The sequence below is a fragment of the Haemaphysalis longicornis genome, unplaced genomic scaffold (genome assembly GCF_048455015.1).
Source record: "Haemaphysalis longicornis isolate Haplotype H1 unplaced genomic scaffold, Haemaphysalis longicornis Haplotype H1 scaffold_3, whole genome shotgun sequence".
NCBI classification, from domain to species: domain Eukaryota; kingdom Metazoa; phylum Arthropoda; class Arachnida; order Ixodida; family Ixodidae; genus Haemaphysalis; species Haemaphysalis longicornis.
In genome coordinates, this window is record NW_027526335.1 from 98,329,067 (window position 1) to 98,340,531 (window position 11,465).

Genomic DNA, 11,465 nt, shown 5'->3' on the forward strand with positions numbered 1-11,465 from the left:
CGAGCTTGCGATTCTTCGGCGATGACATCCTATTTGGAACGCGGAAGAATGATGCGTGGTCGCGTGTTTTTTGTTAGCCGGGGCGTAACCTTCCAAACTCTCATGTAGGGTGTGATGTGAGCTGCTATAATTGTAGACGCAAAATGTTTTTCAAGCGTTTGTGTATTCTGCCGGCAGGAACAAGTCTAATGGCCTTTTAAGAGTGCGTAATGATGCTTAAGCTGATATTTGGAAGTTCTGATGGGCGGGTCGCCGACCTATTTGGTGATTGCGAGAAGGGGAAGGTTGAGGGCTGCCTTACATACTGCCCTCATGGTGGTGTTAATTTAGTTTCATTTGTTGCAGGTAAGTTTTTCGAAAGGCAGGTGTGATGAGTGTCTGCATAAGTGTTGCCATTTCTTTCTCTCTCTTTCTCGATTCTTTCTTGGTTAGATGTATGGCAATGTGGTCCAAATGGGTAAAGATTTTTCATTTGTTGGTGATTGTGAGATCACTTTTGCCGCTTCTCTGTTGTGCCATGCCGATGATTTTTACGTGACCGTCCTCTCAGACCATATCCCCACCAATTTTAGGCTGATATTTAAACTGTCCGCGTTGTGACATGCATGGTTTCCCGCAGAGCTTGCACCGGTGACAGGGCGGCGAAAAAATTCAAAAGTAATTTAAACATTGGCCTATCACATGTCCTGGGCCCAGTTTCATTTCTTATTGGCGGACATTTTAGTTATTTTTTAGTCGTAATGTAGGCCTTCCTTGCTTTTCAAAGCGTGGAGTTAATCTTTCGCCAACATTAGCGTTAAAGATTGGCGTTAATATTTTGCCAAGTTTCGCCCTTTTTATAGTCAGGCGACGCAATATGTTGGCGCCGCGTCAGTTTCGTTGGCAGGGGGGCTTTGGGGTGATGGAGTAAGTTGCAGCAGCGGCTAGGCACCGTATCTGCCGAGGATGCGACAACAGATACATCGTATAACACACCTTACTGCGCAGGCGCGGCCCCCGCTGAAACCACACATCGTTTCTTTTGTATCTGCTGCAATATTATTGTCCTCCTTTCCACATTCCAGTTGCCGCTCTGCCGTATTCAACGTTCGGGGTGTGAGCGCTCGTATCTCGCTGCACCAGTAGCAGTTTCCGGTTGGCAGCGGTGACGTACTTCCGTGGACGCTTGATGAGCACGGCGGATCGTGGACGGCTAGCAGGAACGGAGAAATTGAAAAATGAGCCGAATAACGCAATCGCGTGAATACAGGGTTACCTTTCTTGGGGAAATCGCGCTGAAAATGTTTCCCACCGATTTTCAAAGCGGTTGTTTAACATCGAGAAGAAATACCACCAACGTCAAAGGTACGCATTGAGCGTATCGCAGCATGGGAGAAGGCAGTCCACGGGCGGTCCGGGATTGATAATCGACGAGGCCCTCTGTAGCATCGTGGCTGGTGTGAGCGTTTGTTTTTAGCGGACACTGCACTGCGTCACGCCATGCATTGTTTCAAAGCAGATATTGCGATGACGTTACAGTAGCAGGAAATTCCTGTAATTGGACATTTACTGGGCGTTGTTTCTAATTGTATACATTTGAATTTGATAGGCGATGATGTCCTCCCGTGCTCTTCATGACCAAGCCTGATGACGAAGGCTAGCGCCAAGGAAAATGAACCGAGCGAGCCCAATAAAGCGATTAGGAGGGGCGGGCGGGAGGATTAATACGAGGTACGTAGCGAGAGCACGTTGTCCGTTTGTAGAAATGTGTAATTAGGGAAGAGACTAAGCAAAAAAAAAAAAAAAAAAAAGATACGTGTTCGCAGTCCGTTTTATTGACGTGGATACAAAATGAAGCGAACAGGGAGGACTACACAGATACAGACAGGGGGATACTACGAGTGACAATGATATTTACAAGACCGGATAAGACAGCGTTGAAGCCGTACATCAGGCACGCTCGCCGCGTATCCGTCGAGCAAGCTGCACGTCCTTGGGCATGATGGTGACCCGCTTTGCGTGGATTGCGCACAGGTTACAGTCCTCGAAGAGCCCGACCAGGTAGGCTTCGCAGGCCTCTTGCAGGGCCATGACGGCGGAGCTCTGGAAGCGGAGGTCTGTCTTGAAGTCCTGGGCGACTTCGCGAACCAGTCGTTGGAAAGGAAGCTTGCGGATCAGCATCTCGGTAGACTTTTGGTAACGCCGGATTTCACGCAACGCGACTGTACCTGCAAGCAAGGAAGTCAAGCAAATAAATTATAATGCAAGAAATACCCCGAGCTCGTTCGCTGCAAGGAGTGCTACCGCAAAAGAACATATTGGCAAGTTACACTCGGCTAGACTACCGCCACCGCTGTCCGACGCGGAGTGACTTTCGATAGAACGCTAGGTTGGACGGCAAGCAATGGCTTTTAATCCTCACATCCGTAGCAGAGCACGATTTCGGGCTGACTAGATGAATAAGGAACTAGTGAACAACCGCATGCAACAACGCGCACACACCAACGAGGTTGGGATAAAGGAATACTGGGCTTGCCTAGCTTGGAGAGTGAACGCCAGTAGCGTGCAGAACCATTTCGAGAAATTGGCTCACGGCGGCCACACAAGCGAAAAGCAAGCAGGGTGGATACAACTGAGGTCAAGGTATTTGCAGTTGTCCTGAATTAAGCGATCTAACCACATGTCTCTTCAAAGATGAGTAGCAGCATTAATTCAACTAGAGGCTATGCATAGCCAGCAATTTAACGCTTCCTCTTAAGAAATGAAACACCTACTTACCCGGCCTGTACCGGTGAGGCTTCTTGACGCCGCCAGTGGCCGGAGCTGATTTCCGCGCCGCCTTCGTCGCCATCTGCTTCCGCGGGGCCTTCCCGCCGGTCGACTTGCGGGCCGTCTGCTTGGTGCGTGCCATGATGCGCCTGCCCTTGGTTGAACTTGCCCAAAGACGAACTGAACGAGCTGCCCTCGGTGCGTGCCTTTAAATGGGTTTTCGCGGGCATGCGCGTTTGGGACGGATTGATTGACGGTCACGAGGGATCTTGTACTGCCAGTAATGCCGGTCGTGAAGTCTGAAAATGATATCGGTATAAGGATGGCGAACAATCTTGGCAGATTAAGTAAATGATTGTGTCAAACACATTTGCAGTGAGTGACATAAAAATAGTAAAAAAAAATGTCGTAGGTGACACCTACATTTGGGTCTTAAGATGTATGACGCGATAGGGTCATTCGACTTCCAGCGAACGTTTTAGAACGCAGTTGTTGCATTTACGATGATGTGTTAATTGACGTTGCATTAATTTTCACATGGTGCTCCCTGAACGTTTTATTGGTGCGTGTCTTCTCGGCGAGTGCTTCTTTTTTACGCGATGCTCTGCCATTAATTTTATCCTTCTTGCTTTTGTGTTTTGTTTCAATTACATATTGATTTATCGTTTTACCATTGTGATGTGATGTCCACCCTATGTAATACCCCCACCGGAGGGCCTTTAGGATTATTTTGAAATAAATAAATAAATAAATAAATCTATGCCTCACGAGAACTGACGGTCAGCAAAGAGAGAAACACTAGCAGCGGGGGTTTTTATTTGCCGTTTCCCAGGTGAGACAACGGCACTCTGCCATATGTGGCTTAGGATGTGAGAATTGAAGTTGGCGGCTGCGGGGTATTGGGCAGTTTGAGCGGGAAAGATGGATTGATTGTAGGGTTTACGCGCCGAGAGAGAAAAGTAACTTTATTATATTTGTTGGGTAGTTGGACGTGGTGGGTGCCCCTAGTCCAGGGCTCCAGTCTCCAGGGCGCCGGTGGCTGCTCTGGCGATCGTTCGGCACTGCTCGTCGTAGTCGGCGCTAGACAGTGCCTCACTCCACTGCTCCTCTGTTAGAGGGTGTTTGGGAATTTTGTGGCACCCTGCTGTCGTATGGTAGAGGGTGGCTACTTGGTTGCACTTGGGGCACAGCTTCGGGTATTGGGTTGGGTACAGTTTGTGTAGACGGGAGAGGTGAGGGAAGGTGTTCGTTTGGATTGAGCGGAGGGCTGTTTGATCCTATCTTTGCAACTTTGTATGAGGATGTGGGAATTTAATTCGGGTTGCTTTGTAGTAGCTTAGAATTTCGGAATATGTGGGCATAACAGGAACAGGAAACTCTGCTTGGGGGCTGTCAGCTCGGGGAAGGGAGGCGCGAGCCCAGGCGTGAGCCTGTTGATTGCCCTCTAGAGTTTCATGGCCAGGGGCCCATATGATTTTGATTGGATTATTTGATTTGTAGCCGATTGCTAATCTGTGGGCTGTTTTGCCGATGCGCCCTCTCGCCTACTGCCTGCAGGCGTTTTGGGAGTCAGAAACAATGTTCATTCGTGCATCCTGCTGACCTGAAATGATAGCTAGAGCGATTGCCGCTTCTTCTGCTTCAATAGGTGATGATGTCCGCACGCTAGCAGTTATGGTACGTTGCTGAATTGGGTTGCGCGCACAGATGGCGGCTATGCCACCGGTACTCGTAATGGCAGCATCTCTGTACCACGTGTACGATGAATTCCCGTATATTCTTTCGATATTACGGCATCTGTCCAACCTTCTGCCGTAGTGGAGTGTAGGGTTCATGTTTTTAGGTATGGGTGCTACTTTCAGGGCCCTGGATATGTAATCAGGAATCTCGTGGGTGGTTGCGTGCATGGTGTCATGTACACGGTAGCCCAGTCGCTTTAGGGTTTCCCTGCCAGTGTGGCTGGTTTTGAACCTCTCAAACTGGCCTATTCTATGTGCCTCGAGTATTTCTTCAACTGTATTGCTAATTCCGAGTTCATTTAATTTCTGTGTCGACGTCCATTGGGGTAATCCTAGCGCCATTTTGATTGCCTTTCTAAGTGCTGTGTTGAGTGTTTTGATGTTAGTGGCTGTTAAACATAAGAATGGAGCTGAGCAGCCGACGCAACGCAGGCGATGGGGCGCGCCGTAGTGGAGGGCTCCGGATTAATTTTGGCCACCTGGGGATCTTTAGCGTGCGCCGAAATCTAGTACACACGGGCGTTTTTGCTTTTTGCCTCCATCACAAAAGCGGCCGCCGCGGCCGGGAAATGAACCCGCGACCTTGTGCTCAGCAGCGCAACGCCTTAGCCACGGAGTTGAGCGAGAAAGAGTCAGGGTTAGTATTTCAAAGTGTTTTTTCCTTGATGTCTAAGCCGTAATGATCACCTTTGCTTTTTTCGAAATGAGAATGACAAAATCGAAAAGTGAGACAGAGAGTGAACGTATTTGTTACGGAAGGAATAGTTCGGGTTTAGTGGAAGAGGTAATGATATAGTACGGAGCTTAAAGGGGCACTGACAAAATTTTGAAGGCGAGATAACTTCGGATATAGATTGGTGGGAACACATATACATCATCTGCAAAATATCAGCGGCGAATACAGCCTAGACCATATTTAAAATCAATTTTAAAGTGTGCGAAACGCAACCGAGCAGCCAGCAGAGGACCACGCGCAATCGACATCCCGAGGATATTGTGTAAATAAACAACGTCCAAACACGTCAAGGTTTGTGTTTGCCGCTTCCGCACTGCCGGCGTTTTGCGCCGGCTCGCCCGGCTCGCCGCTCCAATCGAAGGGCCGGAGGGCGGAGCTTCTGCTCTCGAGAACCAACGACCCGATCGTTGGCGGCGGATGCGCCGTGATTTCGTCAGCTCATCGAGCAGCTGGCCGCGACCAAAGTTCTACAGCGATTCCAGGCACTCTGTTTCTATTACTGTTTATTACCATTGGATGCGAAAACGCGCCGGATGCACGAAAAGCCCACTGAGCTAGCCGCACGGTCGCTGTGCAGGCGGCGGCCACGGCCGCGAAGCGGCCCAGGCCGGCGCAGGTACCTCGAGTGATAGCTTGTTACCGCTGCACGAGAGAAAGGAGTTAATGATGCGATGGCGGGTTGCATTAAAAATTGTCATCTGCACCGCTTACGAGAGCGGCACTCGAATATATCCGCCGCAGTGCTAAGCCGAACACATCTGTAGGCGGACCTGTAGGCAGACCGGCCGGGTGCTCCCAGCGGGCGTCTTTCCACCCACCGTCTCGAGCGTGGCGCGTCGTTCTTTAGCCGCGGTAGCATTTGCACTCGCAGCGCCTGCGTCACATCCACGGTCGCTTTTTAATTAAGCGCCTCGCGAGATCAGTACGTGGGGGCATTCGCAGAAACTGCCGTCGATGCGGATTCGACAGTGATACGGCGGCTCTGCTCTGTGATATCCCTCCGATGGTGACGTGGTCAGCTTTGTTCACACAAAATCCACAAAATCCATCGTTTCGCGGCACTCGCTGAAACCGAAACTGCGACTGGCCGCATTGAAAATGCCTCTAATTAAACAACCGTCACACGCTGAAGCAAATGAGGTTTCTACAGGTTATAAGTCGGTCACTAGCTACTTATCGCAGCAAAAAAAAAAAAAAAAAAACAAGATGCAAAATTTTTTTGTCAGTGCCCTTTTAAGGCTGGAACCCGAAGTGCGGGGCGCCGGATGCAGTAGCTCCTTCCTATGCCCTTTAATCAGCTCGCGCTGATCTTGAGGTACGGCTGGGTTGCGTTGCGTGGAAGAGGGTAGATGTTTCCCCGATTTTAGCAGAGTTTGAAGTTAATTTTTGCGATGTTCCCACCGAAAATCTTTGCCCACATAGATTTGTAGATACCTGTGCTGGTTTATGCACCACAGAGTTTGTGATTCTTCGGCATTCAGACCCCCTTGTAGCGAGGGGAGAAATCATGGCCCTAGACGTAAAATTAGGAGGCGTTCTTAGCGTTTTTATGGCGAAGGAGTGCGGTAGTCGTGGCCACAAGGGGCACGGTATGTGGGTTCGCGCGCCTCTTGGTCGGTGCCTCATTCTCCTTCAGACCCTTGTGTCGGGGTGTCCAGGTGACGTTATTAACTTTCTGAAATGTGGAAGGGAGTATCTTACCAAAGCGTGTAGGTATTCGGCCTGCAGAAAATAGTCTAATGCTCTTCGAGCATCTGTAACAATGTTTACGCTTCTATTCGATACTTCCTTTATTCGGATTGTCAAGAGGATGTCTACAAGTTCCGTTTCATTTTTCCTGTACGTAGGAGGGCCACGCAGTCACAAAGATTCGCGAAGTAGTCAACAACGACAATTGCTGCCTAGTAATTTCGTACACGCCGGAGTCGGTGTGTACTGTGGTCTCACGATTTTGGTACTTTCCTCAAATGAACGTAAGCCTGCCATGTCGCCTGTTCTTGTGTATGTTTGGATCCATGGTTTTGGTAGAGGAGAGTTTGTTGGCGGAGTCGATGGATCTGGATCATGTCTATCATGGCGTGCAGTGGTTTCTTTTCAAAGGGGTGCCTGTGTTTCATACGAAGGCCCGTCCAAGTTTTGTTTTCCCAGCCGCTATCATGGTGCTAGGAAGGTTGTTCCTCTGATCTCTTCAAAAGTGTTATAAAGACCCAATTCGAGGGCTTATTCATTGTCATCATCATCAACGTCCTATTTAGGTCGACTTCAGGACGAAGGCCTCCCCCATTGACCTTCGTCGCTATCGCCCTGCGTTGCCCGAGACCATTATTTACCTCCGAATGTTGTTATTTCATCCCTCCGTCAAGTTAGTGGCCTTCTCCTTCTTGTAGACCAATCTCTGGTAGTTAATTATGTTATCCTTCTAGTCCACCGTTTGTCAATTCGTCACATGGTCAAAATTGCGAGGTTGAGGACTGCCTTATATGCTGTCCTGATGATGGTGTTTCTTTGATTTTCGGCGGTGCCGGTGAATTTGTGGTACGGTTGGCTCTGCAATATCCCGCTCATGATTAGTGGCTCAGTGAGTTTTTCTTTTCCTTTTTCTTTCTTGCCTGCTCTTCTCTCGGTTAGGCGTTTTATAATGTGGGCAGTTGGCTAAAGGTTTTTTTTTTTTTTTGGCCATTGTGAGTTAGGCTCTGCCACTTGACTCGAAAGCTTAGCCGATCATTCTTACGGGACTGTTCTCTGGGAAGACATTCGTACATACTGTAGGGTGATTTTTAACTTGGCCGCGTGGCGTGCTCCGTCGTTTGCCAAACGGAGCTTGCAGCGCAGACAGAACCACGAGAAAATTGAAAGGTAGTTTAAAAATCTATGCGATCAGCCGCTGTACTGGGTTTTATTTTAGTTCGTTTCTGCTCGATCGACGTTTTCTTTGGTTTCTAAGACTCTAGCGGCAATCCTTTGCTTCCTGTTTTAGTTAGGTGACCCAACGTTGATGCCGGCAACAGTTCCGGTGGAAAACACGCCGGGGTGGCTCAGTGGATAAGGGGTTGCGCTGTTGAGCCGAAAGACGCGGGTTCGATTTCCCGCTGCATCGGCCGTTGTCCTGACGGGAGCAGAAAACTGAAGCGCCCATGTGTCGAGATTTTGGCGCAATTTAAAGATCCCCAGATGGTCGAAATTATTCCGGGAAGTTCCACTACGGCGCGCCTTGTAGCCCAGGTGTAACGTCGTGACGTGAATTACCCAAATTTAGATTTTTTTATCTCCCGGTGAAAGAAGCTTTGTGTGATGGCGCCAGTTGCGGGCACGTCTGGCGACCGTGTCTGCCGAGTATGCTCCCGCCGACTAGGCGTTGAACGAACTTCACTGCGCACGCGCGGCACCTGTTGAAAATGCGTGTCCTTTCTTTCGTCTCCGCCGTAGTATCATCGTCCTGAGTTCCACAATTCAGTTGCCCGTGCGCCTTATCCGACATGCAGGCCAGCCTTAGAATCTTGTTGCCTCAGTCCCAGTTTCGGGTGGCCGCGATGACGTATTTCTGCAGACGCTTGATGAGCACGCCTGATAGCGGATGGCTAGCAGCCACTGGGAAATCGAAAAATGAACCTAATAATGCTATCGCGTTAAAAAGAGGAGAGGGGGATCTCTGCGCTAGTGCGCTCGTGCACGCACTCCTATCGCGTCCTTGTGAACAGTCATGGACAAGTGAAATGCAAACACAAAAGAATGAACCAGAACACGCAAAAAAAGTACTTTTCGTGGAGGTCCATTAATTACGCGCTATTGGTATATTTAGTATATTGTATATTGGTATATTGGTAGTGGTATATTTGGAAACCTATATTTCTAAACTTTGTTTCTGCAATTAAGCCACGCGTCAGTTTGACTTGAATGGAAAGAAATCGCGCTATTTGTGTGTTTTGGTTCATATTTCTGTGATCGCGTTTCATGTATTCATGTCTGTATGCTTGTTTCTTGAGTTGCAGTCAATTTAAACGAAGAAGTTGCTTGTGTACCCTGTGTTCTATACTTTTTGTATGTTAGTGTTTGAAAAACAGTGAAACACGCCCATTGAATGTTTTGAGCATACTTGGTGTCCACACAATTATTTTTGCCGAAAATGAGGGTAAATACAGGTGTGTCCCAACGCAGACGTGTTGTAGTAGCTTTTGTCCCCAATTTATTCCTTCCGGTCTTCTGTCATTTCATTTCATGTTGTTAATGAGGTAGCAGTTACTGGGAAGATTTATGGTCACAAACAAAGCTCGCATTCGATAAACAAGTAGCTACACTACCCAAACATACCGACATCTCTCTTTTGGAAGAAAAAGGCAACTTTTCTTGAGGAAATTGCGCTGAAATATTTTGAACCGGTTCCTAAACAGTCTGTTTAGCATCGAGAAGAAATACTGCCGGCGTCTGCTGTACGGATTGAGCGTATCAGAACATGGGAAAATGGTCCCTTACCCACGGTGCTGGCTCCGTGGCGATAGTTCTGGGCTGCTCAGCACAAAGTCGCCGAAATCGGTTCGAGAAAAATTGTTCACCTTCGCAATTGAGATGGGAAGACGGAGAAAACGGCGGAGCTGGTGGTCTTCACTGGCTTTAACTTGGCTTTTCATAGTTCTGACCATCTTATAAGTATACCGTCTGTACATCTTTATAAGTACTGTCTCTTGTATAAGCTTTACTTTTAGAGCATTTTTAGTGGAAATATCTGGTCTATCATTACGAACCGAAACAGGTCGAACTCGTGAACAAGACACATATATTGTTCCTTGGCGTCGCACTGACTACATTTTACAATCGCTTAGTCACAACATACCTGTGATGCTTAACCGATTACGTCCACATATTGCTGAAGGTGCCCGTATCAGTCGCAAAGAATTGCATTCTATAATTTTAAACGACAAATTACAGTGATGTTTGTATCAACAATGTTTTTCATGTTTTTCTAAGGGATGCAATTTTGTGTGGTATGTGTTTGACGCCCTGTAAAGTTGGATTTCCACGTTATTGATTAATAATGGTAACATATTGTTCAGTGTATTGTAACAGTGCTTCTGTATAGTTGTATATAAGTATGTATTGTTTATGGCCAAAGTTTTCGCAGCTGCACCGACGCTCTGGCCCCATCAAGCTGTCTCTACAGCTTCTTGCCAGAGTGACCATCAACATTGTCGAAGTTGTACCAATGTTGAAATAAACTTTGATTTGCTTTGATTGATCTGATTTGGTTTATCAGCAGATTGTACACTGATCGAGGAGAACACCTGCACGTCAGAGCTTACACCATCACGGGGCTCAGCCGATCCCCGACGCGTATCTCCCCACCCGAACATCTCCGCCGTGACGCGCGCTCCCCACACCTGCTCGTCGGTTCCTTGCCTCCTCGCCACTTACCCTCACACTTCTTGGCCTAGAATTTTCCTTCTCTTCACTTTGCTGCGCCGCGTTCTGAGCGACGCCTGGTGCGGCTGGAACTCAAGCTAAAACAACTGCTCTGTAAAAACGAAAATGCCCGTGTGTCGATATTCCAGCGCTCGTTAAATATCCCCGCGCCGCCAAAGTTAATCCGTAAACCTCCATTACGGCGCTCTTTGCGCCTTATGCGCGTAAAACCCAAAATCAAACTTGGTTAAAGGGGCCATGCAGTCAACACACAAGTTTGGTTCACACGAAAGATTGCCTCGTTAGAATCAATTAGGAAAAAAGGGAATGGCCATGCGACCCACCGCTCATTTCCCGCAACAGAACCTATGATGTCATATGCCCAGCTGTGCGATTGGCTGAGGCTGGCGAAAATTATGCAGGGCTTATAAGCTTGCCGAACGAGCTGTTTGGGCTTAAATGTAACGCACATTAATTTTACAGCTGTAAGAACGGTGGGGTGAACAATGACAGTTACGAAAACACACGTAAACATTCAAGTGCCTATGCGCACTGCTGTTGGTACTGGGCGCACTATGCTTGCTTTAGATGCACAACAGTCCGCCGCTCTGGAGTTGTCTTGCACGACACTGACCGATTGGGCGTAAGCGACGTTGTCTAACGGAATCCTGTTTGTCGAGCATATCCCGTGTTTCACGAAACGATTACTTTCTACCGTAACAAAAACGAGCCCGGTGAAAATACTGTCAAAAACAAAGCAACAGCGGATAACGGTCCGCAGCTGAGTATGCACTGTAAAAACAATCCGTAATTTTACGGACTAATTACGGACCAGATGGCCGTAATAA

At 48.1% G+C, this 11,465-nt stretch overlaps 1 protein-coding gene across 1 annotated transcript; it reads right to left on the bottom strand.

The window, feature by feature from the left end:
* Window positions 1-1,807: 1,807 nt before the first annotated feature.
* LOC144174921 (histone H3.1-like) lies at window positions 1,808-2,944 on the bottom strand. Its single transcript, XM_077703908.1, has 2 exons — window positions 2,758-2,944; window positions 1,808-2,207 (listed from the first exon to the last, which is right to left on the bottom strand). The coding sequence occupies exons 1-2, from the start codon at window positions 2,888-2,890 to the stop codon at window positions 1,930-1,932; spliced, it is 411 nt and encodes a 136-aa protein (XP_077560034.1). The 5' UTR covers window positions 2,891-2,944; the 3' UTR covers window positions 1,808-1,929.
* Window positions 2,945-11,465: the final 8,521 nt, after the last annotated feature.